This window comes from Euprymna scolopes, chromosome 18, assembly GCF_053919585.1.
Source record: "Euprymna scolopes isolate OS-2025 chromosome 18, ASM5391958v1, whole genome shotgun sequence".
In the NCBI taxonomy this organism is placed as follows: domain Eukaryota; kingdom Metazoa; phylum Mollusca; class Cephalopoda; order Sepiida; family Sepiolidae; genus Euprymna; species Euprymna scolopes.
The window spans coordinates 114,042,585-114,065,281 of record NC_136499.1 but is presented as its reverse complement, the minus strand read 5'-3'; the positions used below and the strand labels follow the sequence as shown (position 1 = coordinate 114,065,281).

The following is a 22,697-nucleotide window of genomic DNA, read 5'->3' as shown; positions in this document are numbered from 1 at the left end:
ACAAATGAACAGAGAGTAAAAGCAATTCAACTATCAAAATAATAAAAATTTTATAAAATAAATATGTGTTATATACGTTTCAAGCCAAAACAACGCATTGTTACAAAATAAACAGATATTTATTTTGTTTGAAATTCATATTGGAATTCATAAATATATTTCGAAGGTGAAACTTCATCTTCAGTATGTTTTTTTTTTTTTTTTTTTTCTTGCCATGTTGTTGTTGGAGCATAGAATCAGTAGAAGTCCACTTAATGTTTCTGCGGTAGTCTTTTTAAATGTCGGAACGGCGCGTTGGCCACGCAGAATTCACGTTAGGGTTTATGCTCTTTGAATAGAAGCGCCGGTTGAGTTTGAATAAAATGAATACGTATTAGATACGTTTGAAGCCGAAACAATGCTTTATTACAAAATAAACAGATATTTATTTTGTACTAATGCTCCAACAACAACATGGCAAAAAAAAGCAAAAAAAAAGACATACTGAAGATGAAGTATATCTTCGAAATATATTTATAAATTTCAATATGAATTTCAAACAAAAGAAATATCTGTTTATTTTGTAATAATGCGTTGTTTCGGCTTCAAACGTATCTAATACGCATTTCATTTTATTCCAACTCAACCAACACTTCTATAAAAGGAACACAAACCCTAACGTAAATAAAAATGTTGCTAAAACTGCAAGATTGTTACCAGCTGAATTTAACATCTTAATGGTGCAAAGCCGAAATCTCACAAGCTTGATTAGAAAATTTAAATCTACAGGAAGTGTAAGTGATTTTTTTTCTTTTTTTACACGGTGGTCACCACTTATCAAGGCCCGGAAGCCACTCAGGGATAAGGGTTATTGCAAGTACAGTACGTTAGTGTGGAGATTTAACGAAGTGTTTACTTAAGAGGGCGGTTCATTAGGAATTTGTTAACGTTGAACTTGAAGACATCCAAGTTGTAGTCAGGTGGGAAGCAGGCAGACGGAACAGAGTTCCACAGGTGTGCAGTTCTAAGAAAGAAGCTTTGTTCAAGTGATGCTAAAAGATCAGGCAGGCCAATTGTTGCAACAAGCTTAGAAAAGTGCAATGAACTACAAGAATCGTTGCTGTGTTCCTCTAAAAAATCAAGTAGGCGTCTTTCTGCAGAGTTAGAAATCTGTGATAGGAGTACTCGCGGAATGCTGAAGAAGCTAAAGATGAGTTTTTACATTCCATGTACGCTTCAAAGTTTGCATGGTGGAGATCGCGATAGACGATTATAATTTTTGAAATCGAAAGTTAATAAAGTTAATGAAGTTAATAAAGTTAATAAAGATATAACTTTTTTTGAAAAGATATGGTGGTGAGATGAAGCAACCTTTAAGTTAAATCGGCAAATCAGTTGCAATAATTGTGTGGATTGGAGCAATGAGAATCCTCATGTCATCTTAGAAAAGGATATTAAATTGCCAGGAGTAACTGTTTGGGTCGCCATTTCTTGTATGGGATTAATAGGGCCAATATTCTTTGAAAGTACTGTGAATCAAGATAATTATTTGCATATGCTACGAACGGAATTTTGGCAGCGAGTTGAAAATCAGAACGATATTTTTTTTTCAACAGGATGGAGCTCTACCCCATTATGGGGTAAGAGTTAGGGAATGGTGAAATGAAAATTTTGAAGGTGGATGGACGAAGACGACTAATTGAACGGCCATCATGATCACCAGGCCTAACACCACCAGACTTTTTTGTGGGGTGTATTGAAAGATAGAGTTTACAATCTTAAATTGATACAATTTGTGAATTAAAAAAAAATGCAATTTCAGATAATTTCCTTGGAATTACTGTTGAAGTGTGCCAAAAATTTTGTAAAAATTGTCGCTGGTAGAATTTAAAATTGTATGAAATATGAGGAACATTTTGAACATCTGGACTAGATTTTAACGTTTACAGTTTTAGCATCATTTTTTTTTTTCTGAAATTTGGTTTGATTTTAAAGTTTACAACTTTAGCATCATTTTTTTTTTTCTGAAATTTGGTTTGATTTTATTTTTATCAATTAATTTTGATATGAAAAAAACATTTTAAAAAATTTTGTTAAGATCTTCTTTAATAAATCTTGTATTTACCTTTTACTTATGTTTACCGTTCATCTTAAAAAACAATAAAAGATATTAAAAAAAAAATTCTATTTTTGTTTCTCTCCAAAAAAAGGGCATTACTTATGCTACCCTCAGTATATACTCGCTATAAACCTCCAGAATATATAACACCCATCATAGAATAGGTAAAATTAATTCTATAAACAGAAGAGTTTATGCTTGTGCTATGTTGATTAATCAAACTATTATTCTCATCTTACCCCTACGTTTTGGTCGCTGCAACCTACAACCTTCTTCGGGTGTTGAAAACATGCTTCTTTTCCTACTAAGGAAAAAGAGGGTTGGCTCTGCATTACAAGAATTCGAACCGTTTGTTTGAGGGTGGGTCCGTAGATCATAAGGAAGGTTCAATCATCAGGGGTCACTAAGATATTTGTTAAAAGTTTTTTCTATGGCTCAATCTTTCGAGATATCTATACTAATTGTTGATATTAGTGAAAAAAAAAGTGTTTTACGAAACAGAGGATCGATACTCATGCATATTTTTGTTAAAAAAAAAAAACACAATGTAAGGGGGAGAGCAACTCTAAGAAAAAAGAGTTTTTTGTTACCTCTCATGGAATAGGCATATATCCAGTTTTCTTTTTCTGTAATTTTGTAATTAGAGGCTTCCAAATGCAACTTAGATCTTTGCTGGGATAACTAATGGTGCCATTATTTTCTATCATATGTGCTGTCTCTTTAAGTTTTCTGATCCGCCATCTTTCTTCTGTATCCAGTATTTTGACGTCATCCCACATTGCGGAATGGTTACTCCCTTTCTTCCACACATGTTAAGCTACGGCTGATTTTTCGATTTCTCCGCGTGTGACAGCTCTTGGGTGTTCTTCTAAGTCTCACTTTGAGGGAGCGGCATGTTTAACCTTTGTAAAGTTTCCCAAATTTACACGGAATCTCATAAACGCAGTTTTTTTTTCATGAGTTTTTCAGTTGGGGGTTTTACATGCATCAGGTATTTTTGGAGTGTTGAAACAGAGGATCAATACTCTTTTTTCTTAGAGTTGCACCCCCTCCTTACATCGTGTTTTTTTAAAAAAATAAAAATATGCATGGGTAATGCAGAGCCAACCCTCTTTGTCCTTAGTAGGAAAAGAAGCATATTTTCAACACCCAAAGAAGGTCGCAGGTTGAATCGACCAAAACGTTGTGCTAATAACACCCAAGTTGAGAATAATAGTCCGATTAATCAACATAACACAAGCATTCATATCTCATCTCAGAAGAGTTTATGTTTCTTTAGAAAAATTAAAATCCAGATGCATTTGATATTTTTCAGCTTAAGAGTGGCTGAGTTTAATACCAAATATGCACACCGAGTCTTTGTCTGGATGGTTGTCTCAGGAAAAACTGTCTAGATGTGATCCCAGGAAAGTCTACTGGAGATAAGTGCAGGGTCCCTTTCCCTGTGCAACAGGGCATTACAACTATTCTGATATTATGCAATTATTATGATGATAGAGCAGCAGCTCTTAGTGCTGTATGCGTTTTGCCAAAGTCAGGGTTGTATATATTTTATAATTCAATAAATGCTACCATCACGGAAAACACAACCATGTCTTTCATAGCGCATTGTAATTAGGCTTTCAAACATATTTCTTATGTATTTTATTATATATATATATGATGAATGATTCAATATACTGTTTTGTTTTTAAATCCCCGAAACAGTGTTTCATGGTAAACAACTGATGATCCCTTGAAAAATAAATTATTAGTACAATAGTAAATTCGAGAGCGAGTTGATGCAGTGATTGCAGGTGATTAAATGACTTACTGCCTAGATGGTTTGCTAACGAATGATAAAAAATATTTTTTGTATAGTTTTAAAGGTTAAAAACTTCAACGACTATATATATATATATATATATATATATATATATATATATTGCTTATGTTTAGAATCCTTATTCTAATTTTGATCTACATCCATAACATGATTTTAATGCTAGAAAATATTTAAATTTTTAAGCTAAAGGAGTCATCAGAAAAAATCGAAAATCAAAAAATTTTGTTTTTTATTTAGGTCAAATGACTAGGGATCAAATTTAATACAATTGCTTTCCTTTCAATTTAATTATTATTTTTTTTTGGGGGGGGGGGGTTCATGGCAAATGCTCATCCGAGCTTCAATCTATGCCTCTCCCTTTCTGTCAAATTTTCACAAAAAGCACTTGTCTAGCTACAACCCGTATCAACAATTTCCCCCACTCGCTATCTGTGCCTAAATCCAAACCATGGACAAAGCTTCTTTCCTAGGACTGCCCGCCCATGGGACTCTATTCTGCTGGTCTGCTTTCCAGCTGACTACAACAATGTCATCTTCAAGTTCAATGCAAACAAGTTATTGTTGAGTCGTCCCCTTAAAATAATCAAACTCTACCCAAATTCCACCTCTAATGATCTCTATGCTGTTGTCTCAGTGGCCACTGTACACTCATTAATGCTTATCCTTGAGTGGCTTTTGGGCCTTGATAAGTGGTAACTTCCACATAGACAAGGCCGATAGCGATTAGTCGCGTGCTCTCGTGTAATGAATGAATGCGTGAATGTAGGATTGACATGAAATCCTTAAAGATAAACTAAAATGACCGAAAAATGGGCTGAAGTGACTTAAATAAATAAAAAGTAAATGACTTAGAATGACTTTAATGAACTTAAGAATGACTTGAATGCTTAAAAAATAACTGGAATCCTTCAAAAACAACTTGAATGATCTGGAGAATGACTTGAATGGCTTTGAGACTGACTGGTTGTAAAGTGGGTGATCATTTTACATTAAATTAATACAGAAAAGTGATCCCCCACTTTATATCACAATAAGTACAGCATGTAGTAAGAACAGATACTACACTTTGAGATATTAAAATCCTCAAAAGGCCAAGAAAAGCTTAAAAAGCTAAGAACAGCATCTATTAACAACAGACCTTTCATCTTAACCAAGAAGGCCAAGCACAAAAGTGTTACGGACAGACCGACCGACGAAGTGACTTATAGAGTCGCTTGCACGCGACTAAAAACCCCCAAAAAACTGGCTTCAGTAAAAAACACTCAACCGTCTGAGAACAGGAATAGGATGATGTTATGGTCAGATGGGGGTTACAAAACTGACTCAACTATCAACAAATGCGGAGATGAGGAGTATACGATGCAACACTGTCTTTCCTGCCCTTTACTGCCTAAACAGTTCAGCTTGAAAGATCTTCCAGAATGCAAAAATAATGCAAAGAACTGCGTAAAAAAGTGGGAAGTGAGGACATATCGTACGACCACATGCTTCAAAGACGTGCAAGGAAGCAAAAGATATACATAGAGGACGCATCTGTTTATGGCAGCACTTTGAAGAGCATTGATGATTAAGATCTTACTGATTCTCTCTCTTTTTCGCTTTCTGTGTTTCTCTCTCTTTCCCTTTTACCATTTCCCTCCCTCACTCTTTCTCTCCTTTTATTTTTTCACTCCAAAGACATGCAAAGAAGAAGAAGAAACAGATCTATGCAGATGATGCATCTATGGCAGCACTTTGAATAACATTAATGATCAAGATCTTGCCGATTCTGTTTTTTTTTTGCTTTCTCTCTCTCTCTCTGTGCCTTTTTATCTATTTAACTCACTCTCTCTTTCTCTTCATTTATTCTCTTTCTCTCCCCCCTGTCTTCCGCTCCAAAAAATATGCACAAAAGAAGATTTGTGAACTAAAATCCCGAAGCGAGGACGCGTTAACATACACACAATATATATATATACTAGTAGTTCAGCCCAGCTTTGTTTGGGCCCTATGTACTGTTCATAACTTTATGTGCATATGTATATATATATATATATATATATATATATATATGTATATATATATTAAAAACTTTGATTCATGTCCAGGAAACCTACATCTAAAATTTCAAATGTTTAGACTCAAAATTGGCGGAGGAGTTTGGTAGAGTTTGCAAAGGTCAACTCTTAACTTGGACCATTTTGCAGCCAAATTTTCGCCCCAAAACTGATTAAAAAGCTTGCTGCATGTCTAAATACCCTTTATGCAAAATTTCAAATGTTTAGACCAAAAATTGGCTGGGTAATTTGGTAGAGACCGCAGAGGTCAAATTTTTTTAAACTTTGACCTCAATTTTCACCACTTAACATTTATTGCTTTGATCAAATCAAATTAAAAAGTTTGATCCATATTCAAGTAACCTACATCTAAAATTTCAAGTGTTTAGACCCAAAATTGGCAGGGAAATTTGGTTTGGGTTTTCAAAGATCAAATCGTTGAACTTTGACCCCTTGGCCGAAAACCGATTAAAAAGATTTTCCCAAATCTCAATATCCCTCGAGTCTGTAGACTGAAAATTGACAGAGTATTTTAGTAGGGAAATGTACGCACAAATACACAGAGACAGACAATTTCACTTTTATAGATATGTTGCCATTCGTAAAAAAAAAAAACAAATAAATAAATAGATTTGTTCGGATCGAACAAGGACAGTTGGTAATTTGCATATTTTGCTTACAAAAAATACTTTGTCCTCGACTGTCTTTTTTTCTCTCTTTATTGTGTTCCCTAGCAGATAAAGAGCAGAATAGACACCCTTTCTTTGCAATGATATTCCTTTTCGCTATGCAATGTCATACACAGTACAGCTTTCAAAGGTCACCTATTGTCATTCAAGACAGGCCGATGCCGATAAATTGTTTGCATATTTGACACAAAACGGAATGGTCTACACCTGTCACCATCAATCGATTCGTTATTTGACAGCAACTTTTTACCAGGATAATTTATGCTATCTAATGCAATGGTCAATCCTACGAATGGAGGACGAGGAGAATGCTTAACTTTTAAATGTCTCTTCTCACTCAATAAAAATGTATCTGACATATTAGGACAGAACGAATATATGCGCATGGGAATCTTCTGAAATTAAACAAAACAAGCTTATACACATATCTGCATACATATGACTTTCACTACACTGATGAAGACTGAAGGATCGGTCGAAAATTATGTACTTGTAAAAAAAGTTTTGTAATTTTGTTTCATAATATATATTTTGTATTCCTGCACGTCACCAATTGAAAACGAATACAGAAAAGTTATAAGCTTTTATACTTGTATTCTTTTTTATACATTTCCATTCATATATATATATGATGATTGCAACGTCTTGTCAGACGAGTGCCACTCCCTCAGACACTTAATGTCCATGAGCCTAAAAATGACTTTTTTTTTTTTTTTAGTCCTACTGGTGAATTCACACACTCAAGCAGGCATGAGATCAATTATTACATGCTTCCAGCATTTCAAGCCTCAACGCGTCACAACTTTTCCATCGCCACATGACCATTTTAATAGACAAATGCCTGAGGGAGTATCTATACACAGATGATGTTACAGAGATCCAGCAACAAGCAAGAGCAAGATAGCCAGCAACAACTTAAACTGCAGACCAGCTTAATGCGGGTACTGGTCTTCTTCTTTTTTTTTTACACAGGCATCACCACATTATCAAGGCCAAGAGGCCACTCGAGGATAAGGGTTAAAGAGTGCACAGTAGAAATTGGACAATATAGTAACCAATTCGGTAAATTTGTTAACTTATATGGAATAGCTCATCAAGAACTTGTTTACGTTATACTTGAAGACAACCATATTGTAGTCAGCCGGAAAGCAGGAAAACGGAAGACAATTCCACAGGCGTGCAGTTCTAAGAAAGAAGCTTTGTTCATAGAATCTACGTTTAGGTTTAGGCACAGATAAAGAGTGAGGGGAATTATTGATAGTGTTTTCAGCTAGACGAGTGTTTCTTGTGAAAGTTTGGCGAGGGGGGACCATAGACTGAAGCTCAGTCAAAAACTTTCCATGGAAATAACAATATATCAGAGACAAATTCGCAACATCTCTTCTGTGAGATAGAGGTTGCAGGGAAGAATAAAGGACATCTCCTACAAGGCTACAAAGTCTATTTTGAACTCTATCAAGGCAGGACAAGTCCTTTCTAGTAGCTCCTGCCCAGATGTGGCAACAGTATTCCATTCTTGGACGTACCTAGCTCTTATATAGATAGAGAATTGCATCAGCAGTGAGATATCTATTGGATCGATAGAAAGATTCGACCATTTTTCCAGCGGCCTTGGCAACAGATTTGATGTACGTGTTCCATTTCAGATCAGGAGTAAAGGTCAAGCCCAGAAGCTTGTCAAAACTTGAGGCCTCCTGAAGACGAGAGCTATTTATTTCAATTGATGCCAGATGTGGATCAGAGTGTTGATGTTGTAAAGATAGAAGTTTGGTTTTAGATGCATTAAAAGTAACCAACCACTCCTTTCCCTATTGTACCACGTGCTCAAGATCAGAGGAGAGAGAATCGGAGAGAACTTGGTCGTTTACTGTCTTAGATGTGCTACCATAAATGGTAGTGTCATCAGCATAAATGTCTACAAATGATGTAAGGATGTGATTTGGAAGATCATTAATGTAGATCAGGAATAGAGTTGGGCCCAGGATGGACCCCTGAGGGACTCCAGCATTAATACTGTGAGCTTCTGATTTTTGCCCCTCAACTACTACTCTTATGAACCTATTAGAAAGAAATGATTTAATAATTGAGAAGAAATTTCCAGTTACAACATAGCTAGAGATCTTGTGAAGTAAACCTTTATGTCACACCCTATCAAAGGCCTTTGATATGTCAAGAGCAATTGCCCTAGAAAGGTTGCCTCCGTCGAGAGATTTGCTAATCCTATGAGATATAACTGTAAGCACATCTGCCGCTTTGTGGTTTTTTAAGTCAGAGATTTGCTTCTCTAGAAAGGTTGCCTTCATCATGGTTTATGGGAGCCCACTCCATCCCAACACACACATACATACACACAAATATACACGGTGCTAGTTGGCCGTTGATCCCGAAAAAGGGTTCATTCGCCCTTTGAAAGGTCCTGTTTTTAATCCTTCAGGGAGACTAGCCACCCTCCTCACCAAACAAGTCTGGTGGGGGAACCAGTTTAGTCGCTGGTGACCCGACCATGAGGCAGGTAGTACTGGGTTACAGGGTACCAGTAGCATATGACATGACCTGACACTAAATATAAAAAATATATGTATATATATATACGCACACATATATGCAGTTGGTTGTTTCGTTATATGGCACATCAACACTTTTTGGGTTTTTTAATGCAGAATTTGGTCATTTTGGAAAAGGTTTTTATGCTTCAAGCTCTTCATATCTTCAAATATTTATTCATGATGTTTGGTTTGGTTGTTTTGTTTTACAGCATATCAACCCTTTTCGAATTCAGTTGTTAGCCCCAAGTTCTTTAGATCTTTATGGATTCATGGTATTTGGTTTGGTTGTTTTGTAGAGGGAAATTATTTTTGTTGTTTTATTTTTTTTTGCCTTTGCAGAACATGATTGAGTTTTTTTTCTCGGGAAAGAAAACAACAAATAAGAAGGATAAATGATTTTAAATTAAATATATTATAGGAGTTGTCTACCTTAAGTTTTAAAATGTGCAAACAAATAAAATTCAAATAGTAAAATGGCTTTATTGTATTCCAGGCAATGTCGGGTAAGTTAATTTTAAAAATTTCTTTTTAGTATAAGTGTGTGTGTCCACACTCATTAGCATATACAGTTTTACGACATTTATATATATATATATATATATATATATATATATATATATATATATATATATGTATGTATATATATATGTATGTATATATATATGTATGTATGTATATATATGTGTATGTATATATATATATGTATATATATGTATGTATATATATATATGTATGTATATATGTATGTATATATATATGTATATATATATATATATATGTATATGTATGTATATATATATATGTATGTATATATATGTATGTATATATGTATGTATATATATATATATGTATGTATATATGTATATATATATGTATGTATATATGTATATATATATGTATATATATATATATATATATATATGCATATATATATATATGTATGTATATATATATATATATATATGTATGTATATATATATATATATATATATATATACATACATATATATATATATGTATGTATATATATATATATATATATATATATACATACATATATATATATATGTATGTATATATATATATATATATATATATATATATATATATATATATATATATATATATATATATGTATGTACCTATTTACTATGCCTCCCCATGGGACAGAGTTAGACACCAGGGTCGTTTTTTAACGTGGAGAAAAGGTACAAAAATAAAAATTGTCTCAGTCGTGAAGGATTTCTCCTCCACCGAAAGAGAACAAGAAAATGAAGTGCAGCATCTGAAGAACAGATACTACACTTTGTTCTTGACCAAAAGGTCAAGAATATATATATGTATGTATATATATATATATATATATATATATATATATATATATATATATATATACGCATACATATACAGTTGGTTGTTTCATTTTATGGCATATCAACATGCTTCAAGTTCGTTAGATCTTTTAATATTTAGTCATGGTATTTGGTTTGGTTGTTTTTTTTTATGGCATATCAACCCTTTTCAGGTTATTTAATGTCAAATCCAGTAATTTTGGAAAAAAAAGTTTTCATGTTTCATGTGACCATCAAAAATAAAATAGGTCCTTTAAATCAATTATTATAACATAAAAACACATTATCGATTTATTTTATTTATTTATTATTTAATTAGACTTCATTATTGAGATGAGTATTATTGATTAATTTTATTTATTGCGGACTATTATCCCCATCTTTTTTTTTTTTTTTAGTTGTGCATAGAGACGTTGAATCGCTACGGTTCCAGGTGAGAATTGTCTGAAGATAGCAGTTTAAATCCTACCAAAATCCAGCCAGAGGCTTACTTGGCCAAAACATGGTGAGACGACAACAACTATGGATGGCAGTAATTGCTGAGAATACAGTTAGGAGATTCGGAGTTTCTATCCGTCGCGGTTACCACCTGACGAAGGCCAGAGGAATAGTTGGTCGAAAGGTCGTGAAACAACTAAGAAAAGACGAGGATAATGGTCCGCAATAAATAAAAAAAAATTATTTTCTGTTCAATTCTTTCTGAATGTGCTATGGAACGAGAGAGAGAGAGAGTGTGAGAGAGAGAAAGATAGATAGATAGAGAGAGAGAGAGATGTGGCGTGGTGAAGTGTTGTGGTTGACACAAAATGGCAACTGGTCGTCTTGGTGCCCTTCTCTCTAACTGACTTTTTTCCTTGGTTCGCCTTTGTTTTTATTTACAAAAACTTACAACTAAGAAAGATGAGAATAATAGCCTGCAATAAATGAATTAATAAAGAAATATTTCCTCCAATCTTCCAGTTATTTAATTTAAATTTACAAAATAGAAGCACCCTGGAGAACATTCATGAGCAAAATATGTGGAGTGAACCAAATGAATTACTGGGAGAGGCTGACGGAGCTGCACCTGTATTCACTACGTCGAAGAGAATGATATATTATCATTTACATATGGAAAATCTTGGAAGAAAGGGTCCCAAACACAACAATAGTAGAGATATATAAAACCACACTTGGGACTACACAGAGGATTTAGTCCCTCATCTACCACAGCTTCACCTACAGCAGCACAAGAATATTCAACTGTATTCCAGTCGCAATAAGAAATATAAGGAGACTGTTCCCTGACACAACTGGACATCTGGCTGGAAAAGATACCTGACCAGCCACCAACACCAGGCTACCCAAGTCCCAACCTCAATCGTCTAGTTGACTGGACCTCTGTATGAAGTGGACAACCTGGATGCAGTGGAGTTCCAGCTCAACTGTGTCAATAACCGATGGAATAACACAAACTACTATAACCAATTGTCATATTTCACACAGATGTCTCAAATATTCTAGTCTAAACTTATTTATGGCAATATTGAATGTTTTCGCACACATGCCCCTCTTCCGAATTGTTTTTTTGTTTTCTTTTTGTTTCTTTTTGTTTTCTTTTTAGGTAAAGGTTGTGAGAAATTAGTCTCTCATAACCTAACTATTATAACATAAGTGTATAGACAATAACTATTATAACATAAGTCCATAGACAATAACTACTATAACATAAGTCCATAGACAATAACTATTATAACATAAGTCCATAGACAATAACTATTATAACATAAGTCCATAGACAATAACTACTATAACATAAGTCCATAGACAATAACTACTACAACATAAGTCCATAGACAATAACTACTATAACATAAGTCCAAAGACAATAACTACTATAACATAAGTCTATAGACAATAACTATTATAACATAAGTCCATAGACAATAACTATTATAACATAAGTCCATAGACAATAACTATTATAACATAAGTCCATGGACAATAACTACTATAACATAAGTCCATAGACAATAACTATTATAACATAAGTCCATAGACAATAACTATTATAACATAAGTCCATGGACAATAACTACTATAACATAAGTCCATGGACAATAACTATTATAACATAAGTCCATAGACAATAACTATTATAACATAAGTCCATAGACAATAACTATTATAACATAAGTCCATGGACAATAACTACTATAACATAAGTCCATAGACAATAACTATTATAACATAAGTCCATGGACAATAACTACTATAACATAAGTCCATAGACAATAACTATTATAACATAAGTCCATAGACAATAACTACTATAACATAAGTCCATAGACAATAACTATTATAACATAAGTCCATAAACAATAACTACTATAACATAAGTCCATGGACAATAACTACTATAACATAAGTCCATAGACAATAACTATTATAACATAAGTCCATAGACAATAACTATTATAACATAAGTCCATGGACAATAACTACTATAACATAAGTCCATAGACAATAACTACTATAACATAAGTCCATAGACAATAACTACTATAACATAAGTCCAAAGACAATAACTATTACAACATAAGTCCATAGACAATAACTATTATAACATAAGTCCATAGACAATAACTATTATAACATAAGTCCATAGACAATAACTACTATAACATAAGTCCAAAGACAATAACTACTATAACATAAGTCTATAGACAATAACTATTATAACATAAGTCCATAGACAATAACTACTATAACATAAGTCCATAGACAATAACTATTATAACATAAGTCCATAGACAATAACTACTATAACATAAGTCCATAGACAATAACTACTATAACATAAGTCCAAAGACAATAACTATTACAACATAAGTCCATAGACAATAACTATTATAACATAAGTCCATAGACAATAACTATTATAACATAAGTCCATGGACAATAACTACTATAACATAAGTCCATAGACAATAACTATTATAACATAAGTCCATAGACAATAACTATTATAACATAAGTCCATGGACAATAACTACTATAACATAAGTCCATGGACAATAACTATTATAACATAAGTCCATAGACAATAACTATTATAACATAAGTCCATAGACAATAACTATTATAACATAAGTCCATGGACAATAACTACTATAACATAAGTCCATAGACAATAACTATTATAACATAAGTCCATGGACAATAACTACTATAACATAAGTCCATAGACAATAACTATTATAACATAAGTCCATAGACAATAACTACTATAACATAAGTCCATAGACAATAACTATTATAACATAAGTCCATAGACAATAACTACTATAACATAAGTCCATGGACAATAACTACTATAACATAAGTCCATAGACAATAACTATTATAACATAAGTCCATAGACAATAACTATTATAACATAAGTCCATGGACAATAACTACTATAACATAAGTCCATAGACAATAACTACTATAACATAAGTCCATAGACAATAACTACTATAACATAAGTCCAAAGACAATAACTATTACAACATAAGTCCATAGACAATAACTATTATAACATAAGTCCATAGACAATAACTACTATAACATAAGTCCATAGACAATAACTATTATAACATAAGTCCATAGACAATAACTACTATAACATAAGTCCAAAGACAATAACTACTACAACATAAATCCATAGACAATAACTATTATAACATAAGTCCATGGACAATAACTATTATAACATAAGTCCATGGACAATAACTATTATAACATCAGTCCATAGACAATAACTATTATAACATAAGTTCATGGACAATAACTACTATAACATAAGTCCATAGACAATAACTATTATAACATAAGTCCATGGACAATAACTACTATAACATAAGTCCATGGACATAAAACTATTATAACATAAGTTCATAGACAATAACTACTATAACATAAGTCCATGGACAATAACTACTATAACATAAGTCCATGGACAATAACTACTATAACATAAGTCCATAGACAATAACTATTATAACATAAGTCCATAGACAATAACTATTATAACATAAGTCCATGGACAATAACTACTATAACATAAGTCCATAGACAATAACTATTATAACATAAGTCCATAGACAATAACTACTATAACATAAGTCCATAGACAATAACTATTATAACATAAGTCCATAGACAATAACTATTATAACATAAGTCCATAGACAATAACTATTATAACATAAGTCCATAGACAATAACTATTATAACATAAGTCCATAGACAATAACTATTATAACATAAGTCCATGGACAATAACTACTATAACATAAGTCCATAGACAATAACTATTATAACATAAGTCCATAGACAATAACTACTATAACATAAGTCCATAGACAATAACTATTATAACATAAGTCCATAGACAATAACTATTATAACATAAGTCCATAGACAATAACTATTATAACATAAGTCCATAGACAATAACTATTATAACATAAGTCCATAGACAATAACTATTATAACATAAGTCCATGGACAATAACTACTATAACATAAGTCCATAGACAATAACTATTATAACATAAGTCCATAGACAATAACTATTATAACATAAGTCCATGGACAATAACTACTATAACATAAGTCCATGGACAATAACTATTATAACATAAGTCCATAGACAATAACTATTATAACATAAGTCCATAGACAATAACTATTATAACATAAGTCCATGGACAATAACTACTATAACATAAGTCCATAGACAATAACTATTATAACATAAGTCCATGGACAATAACTACTATAACATAAGTCCATAGACAATAACTATTATAACATAAGTCCATAGACAATAACTACTATAACATAAGTCCATAGACAATAACTATTATAACATAAGTCCATAGACAATAACTACTATAACATAAGTCCATGGACAATAACTACTATAACATAAGTCCATAGACAATAACTATTATAACATAAGTCCATAGACAATAACTATTATAACATAAGTCCATGGACAATAACTACTATAACATAAGTCCATAGACAATAACTACTATAACATAAGTCCATAGACAATAACTATTATAACATAAGTCCATAGACAATAACTATTATAACATAAGTCCATGGACAATAACTACTATAACATAAGTCCATAGACAATAACTATTATAACATAAGTCCATAGACAATAACTACTATAACATAAGTCCATAGACAATAACTATTATAACATAAGTCCATAGACAATAACTATTATAACATAAGTCCATAGACAATAACTATTATAACATAAGTCCATAGACAATAACTATTATAACATAAGTCCATAGACAATAACTATTATAACATAAGTCCATAGACAATAACTATTATAACATAAGTCCATAGACAATAACTATTATAACATAAGTCCATAGACAATAACTATTATAACATAAGTCCATAGACAATAACTATTATAACATAAGTCCATAGACAATAACTATTATAACATAAGTCCATAGACAATAACTATTATAACATAAGTCCATGGACAATAACTATTATAACATAAGTCCATAGACAATAACTATTATAACATAAGTCCATAGGCAATAACTACTATAACATAAGTCCATAGACAATAACTATAATAACATAAGTCCATAGACAATAACTACTATAACATAAGTCCATAGACAATAACTATTATAACATAAGTCCATAGACAATAACTATTATAACATAAGTCCATAGACAATAACTATTATAACATAAGTCCATAGACAATAACTACTATAACATAAGTCCATAGACAATAACTATTATAACATAAGTCCATAGACAATAACTACTATAACATAAGTCCATAGACAATAACTATTATAACATAAGTCCATAGACAATAACTATTATAACATAAGTCCATAGACAATAACTACTATAACATAAGTCCATAGACAATAACTATTATAACATAAGTCCATAGACAATAACTATTATAACATAAGTCCATAGACAATAACTATTATAACATAAGTCCATAGGCAATAACTACTATAACATAAGTCCATAGACAATAACTATTATAACATAAGTCCATAGACAATAACTATTATAACCTAAGTCCACAGACAATTAAACTTTAAGTGCTACAATGGAGGAACCTAACACAACATGTTTTCCAAACAATTTGGACGAAAGCAATTTCCGGTTGTATCCTGTTCATTAACTCCTACGCAATTGAAATGATACCACTTGTCGCATTATCGCAACATACCATCGGAGATGATTCATCATTCTCAATGGAACAAGTTGGGCAGAAGAAGGGGCCTCCCTCCTCTACAAATACTGCAAAAGTGGATGCAGGATTATCTTTTATTTCTAAAGGAAATAAATGTTTCGGGGAGTGTATTTGTTCACAGCCATCCCTTAATACGCAAGCCGAATGAGCTCTGCCATCATTTCCATAAATAAGGTTGAGCACCTTACTAAGACTCCAGAATGATCTAGGTTTTTTTAGGTGTTTTAATTAAAACAACATTAACGACTGAAATCTTTTCAGTAAACTGACTGATCTGCTCTCTCCCTTAAGGAGAGAAGGTAGTTGTCAGACCAAATTTTGCGGAATTTTTCAAGAAGTTCATCTTTCAACTGCAGAGAATTTAACACTTGCACCCTACTTGGGGTGTCAGGACAGCGTTCATTAACCTCCATGCCTCCCAATATCAAGCGTGGGCTATAGTCCGTTTGCAGGAAATAATTAGAGGTCAGTGTTTCTAATCCCCTTTCAGAAGAATCAACGTAGGTGAGAGGCCTGTAATTAATGGCCTTCTCTACGTCAGAAACTATAGTTAGGAAGTTGAAATACTCGATCTTCCTTCTACCAATTAATCTGTGGAAACATCGTTTTATGGTTTGTATCATTAGCTCCCGTGTGCACCGATACCATGCAGAATAAATTTAATTTAATTGAAGTCGATCTAAATTGTTCCTTGAACTCATCAGAAACAAATACTTCTGACAATAAAATACCAGCAGCCAAGAAGGTTTTGACATCATGTGAATAAACGAATAGGTTTGTAAATCTGACAAATGCCAGAAGAAATGATAGAGTACTCATGTCAGGCAACAATTCAAGATGCACAGCTCTGAGACTCATACAAGTGAACAACAAGAGATGCATTTTGGTATCTTCATTGTTGCTCTTTATCCAAAAATATCCCGAGAAGTAAACACCCACTTGGCTGAATGGACAAACAAAATTTGTCCAGTGAGCGGGTAGCTGCGAACCCGAAGGGATCTGACAAGATAGAGAATTGATTTTTCTGTATGTTATGCAATGACGGAGAACATTTTTCACCGATTGTCTCCCTTGAGGAATCTAAAATCCCATTAGTCTCAACTTGGTTAGGGTTGAGCTAACTCCGAGATGACAGAAATTCAAGTGTGCTTCTTGAATCACTAGTACAGTCAAATCATGATATTTACCCAAGAAAATAGGGTGCTTGACTTGATATCGGTGAATATCAGAACTTTGTATAGAACCTGTAGTATGTATCAACTCTTCATTATCTAAGAATAATCCGAGGGATTTACTCTTGGACGTATGTTCTTACCTCAAGTAATTTAATTTGCAGGGAAATTCTTTCCTCTGCATACTGGAAAAAAGCAAAATTTTGCCTTTTTTAAGAGTATTGGTCTGTCAATGTTTGAATTTATTGACAAACCACAAAATCTTTTCCAGCACGTTGATTGTCTTTGTCAAGGAAGAAAAGTTTGAAATATCAAACGGTAGAACAATTTCTTTCAAAGTGGCATCATTTGAAGAAAAACACGGCTATGGAGTTATCGACCAATCAATATCACTCCGATTTGCCCAATCAGGGCCATGTACCCACAAATTGTGAAATTGTCAGAACTAAGCAGAGGAAAGACCTCTGATTAACAAATCTGCTGGGTTTTCAGAAGGAACATATTCACCACTTATCAAGGCCCGGATGCCACTCGGGGATAAGGGTTATTGTGTGTACAGTAGTCAATGGGATAATATCGTAGTAATCGTTAGTAATGGAGATTTGATAGAGTGTCTTACTTAAGGGGGCGGTTTATCAGGAATTTGTTTATGTTGGACTTGAAAACATAAAACTTAAAATAAGTGAAATCACTAACAACTTAGTCGGTTAGGTAGAAAACGGACACTTAAAAAAATCAATTTTATTTTTTTAAAAACAACAGTAAACAAGTAAAAATATTTTTAAAAAAATATTATGTGGGTGTGGGGGGTATAGTCTCTTTTAAAAACAATATCTCCTTCAAGAACGGTTATAAAATGTGTTTTCAATCGATATTTATTCAATAAGGGACCAGTTTTCCTACCCAGCAAAATTTGACGAGTTTTCCTAAATTCCAATTTCTCATTTCATTCCGCTGATAACGTTTCGTTTTTTTGGTTAGCAAGGTCAAGGCTTTTCATGAAGTTCAAGATTTTATAACAGACAGCCATCTTGGCGTTGATTCACGGACTTTGAACACATTTAAAATATGATTTTCTTCATTTAAAATATGATTTTCTCCATTTAAAATATGATATTCTCCATTCAAAATATGATTTTCTCCATTTAAAATATGATTTTCTTCATTCAAAATATGATTTTCTCCATTTAAAATATGATTTTCTCCATTTAAAATATGATTTTCTCCATTTAAAATATGATTTTCTCCATTTAAAATATGATTTTCTTCATTTAAAATATGATTTTCTCCATTTAAAATATGATTTTCTCCATTTAAAATATGATTTTCTCCATTTAAAATATGATTTTCTCCATTTAAAATATGATTTCCTTCATTTAAAATATGATTTTCTTCATTTAAAATATGATTTTCTTCATTTAAAATATGATTTTCTTCATTTAAAATATGATTTTCTTCATTAAAAATATGATTTTCTTCATTTAAAATATGATTTTCTTCATTTAAAATATGATTTTCTTCATTTAAAATATGATTTTCTTCATTTAAAATATGATTTTCTCCATTTAAAATATGATTTTCTCCATTTAAAATATGATTTTCTCCATTTAAAATATGATTTCCTTCATTTAAAATATGATTTTCTTCATTTAAAATATGATTTTCTTCATTTAAAATATGATTTTCTTCATTTAAAATATGATTTTCTTCATTTAAAATATGATATTCTTCATTTAAAATATGATATTCTTCATTTAAAATATGATTTTCTTCATTTAAAATATGATTTTCTTCATTTAAAATATGATTTTCTTCATTTAAAATATGATTTTCTCCATTTAAAATATGATTTTCCCCATTTAAAATATGATTTCCTTCATTTAAAATATGATTTTCTCCATTCAAAATATGATTTTCTTCATTTAAAATATGATTTTCTTCATTTAAAATGTGATTTTCTTCATTTAAAATATGATATTCTTCATTTAAAATATGATTTTCTTCATTTAAAATATGATTTTCTCCATTTAAAATATGATTTTCTCCATTTAAAATATGATTTTCTCCATTTAAAATATGATTTTCTTCATTTAAAATATGATTTTCTCGATTTAAAATATGATTTTCTTCATTTAAAATATGATTTTCTCCATTTAAAATATGATTTTCTCCATTTAAAATATGATTTTCTCCATTTAAAATATGATTTTCTTCATTTAAAATATGATTTTCTCCATTTAAAATATGATTTTCTTCATTTAAAATATGATTTTCTCCATTTAAAATATGATTTTCTTCATTTAAAATATGATTTTTTTCGAAATGACTGTTCATGTCATAATATTTAACAAAAAAACATTTCTACTGCCGATACAGAATTATTTTTTACACTAGATAATCATCACGATTACTTCAGAGATTATCTAATACAGTTAGCATATAGCAAAACAGTTCTTTTTGACATATGGATTGAGGGGGGGGGGGTCCTTTACCTATTCCGTACTTTCACCTGACAATAAACAAAAGATACCGTAAAAATCAATTATTAATAAAAAAAAAAAAAACGGTACTCTTGCATAATTTGATCCGAATTCTTGTGAATTCCGGTCAAGCATGGATTGGGCGAGACCGGCAATCATCGGTTTCAGTCGAGTGTTGTTCAAATGTTGAAACGCTAACTCAACTTTTTATTTTATTTATTTAATTGTTTTTTTTTCTGTTATGTTTTTAGTAATTTTTAAGGTGATATTAAGGGGGCAGGGGTGACGTTTTATTTTCTGATTGGTTACTTTTTTATTATTTTTTTTAATTGAATTTTTAGGAGTTTGATTATCCAATGAAAAAGTGGTATCTAAATGAAAGCAGACGACATTCAAATTGGAAGAAAGCGACTGAACAAAAAAAAAAAAAAAAGCTGACAAACAAATATATTTTCAAACTCGCCAAACAGAAAAATAACTGGCAAGAAAATAAATCTATACATGTTAGAAATAGAAATGAAAACATCGATGCAGACAATCTCATATTGCCAGGAGAAGAAATTGCTGCTAGGCTGCCTCCCAAAAATGAGTACTTAAAAAAGATCGTGTGTAAAGGATGGTTTCTCCTGGAGATGTACAAATGGACAGTGCCACCAAAAGGACTTGACTGAACAACAAGTCTTGAAAATAAAAAAAAAAATCAAGAAGAACAAATACGGTTACAAAAAAGAACACAAAACAAAATCTTGTACTTACACCTACGCCGTAGGTGTCAGAAATTTCGTGAAAACTATTGAATAATTCCACCCGCCATCTTTCGAAGCTTATAACTCCTCGAAAAATGTCATTCAAGCCCTAATTTTTTTTTTCAATTAAAGGAGCAAGGACCAAGGTTTCATTAACAAAAAAAAACAAAAACAAAAAAAAACACAAAAACAAACGTGGTTTAAAAAAAAAAAAGGTTTTAAACTTCGGACTTTACAGGTAAATTTCTAAAAAACACTACTTTTTTTGTTTTTAAATTTGAATATATTATTTATTAATCTTTTCTCTTCAATTTGTGATATATAAAACTTTGGTACATAAATTAATTATTTACTTTTTAACAGACACTTGAAAAAGGGGGGGAGGTGAACTAAAAAAAAAAAAAAAACGTTTGTCTAAAATATTATATTCGATTTATTGGAAAGAGTATAACATTTCACATCGACCCTGAAAATATTGTAAAAATTGAATCAATTTTGATAGATTTTTAAATTTAAAAATTGAAAAATACTGAACTCGTAACATTCAATTAATTTCATTACTATTTTTTAAAAAATATTTCTATCACTTTTTATACAACTTTAATAGTTTATTTTGGAAGTATAATCCATAAAGAAAATAAACAACCCACTTTTAAAAGAGAAATTACGAGTTTTTTTATATTTTATTTGCAGTTTCGTGTTAGGGGTGTCAAAAATTCCTACAAAAATTCTGATACACCTACATCTTTTCTTGGAGAAAAAACAAACAAACTTTCTGTTGATAAATATTTTGGAAAAAAAAAAAAAATAAATAAATACTAAAATAAAATAAACATGTTTTCATTTTTCAAGGTATTTTTTTTGTTGTTGTTATTTTTGATTATTTGCATTTGTATTTTTCCGGGTTTTTTTTTTGTTTTTGTTTTCTCCTTAGTTTGCGTCTGTTACGACGCGCTCGATTGACACCGATAATTGCCGGTCTCGCCCGATCCACGCTTGACGGGAATTCACGAGAATTCGGGTCAAATAATACAAGAGTAACAAAAAAAAAAAAAAAAAAAAAAAAAAAAATGGAAACAGTAATCCTAAAGATAACAAAATTTATTCTCGCAGAATATTATTTTTAGCCGAAAAAAATTGTATTTGACCTTTTTGTTGTTTTTATTATGACCGTTTGGTGCAGGAAACGAATTCGGAATAGAGGCGTGTGTCACAGTCGTGTCACACGCCGCGTGTGAGCAAGAAAATTCAATATCGCTAATTACCTAAATCGAATACGATCAATCCGGGTTTCGTTTCTTCTGTCATTGTACTTTCACCGTCGGGATTTTTTCTCGGGCAAAATTGGGCGTCGGTTTCGAAAAGTTTCGACGCCGAAAACACCAAAGTAAAAAGAAAACACAAAAAGAATTGCATCAAGACAAAATAGTAAAATAGAGTTATTTGCTCTTTAAA

At 31.5% G+C, this 22,697-nt stretch overlaps 1 protein-coding gene and 1 pseudogene across 1 annotated transcript in view; both read right to left on the bottom strand.

The window, feature by feature from the left end:
• The window catches only part of LOC145297775 (magnesium-dependent phosphatase 1-like), a 55,999-nt gene extending 33,302 nt beyond the window's left edge, over positions 1–22,697 (bottom strand). Inside the window, exon 1 of the mRNA XM_080144026.1 lies at positions 22,508–22,697. Coding sequence (XP_080000152.1) covers positions 22,508–22,658 — 151 coding nt within the window. The 5' untranslated portion in view covers positions 22,659–22,697. The remainder of the gene's footprint in view (positions 1–22,507) is intronic.
• Positions 10,398–10,530, bottom strand: LOC145298064 (U2 spliceosomal RNA; annotated as a pseudogene).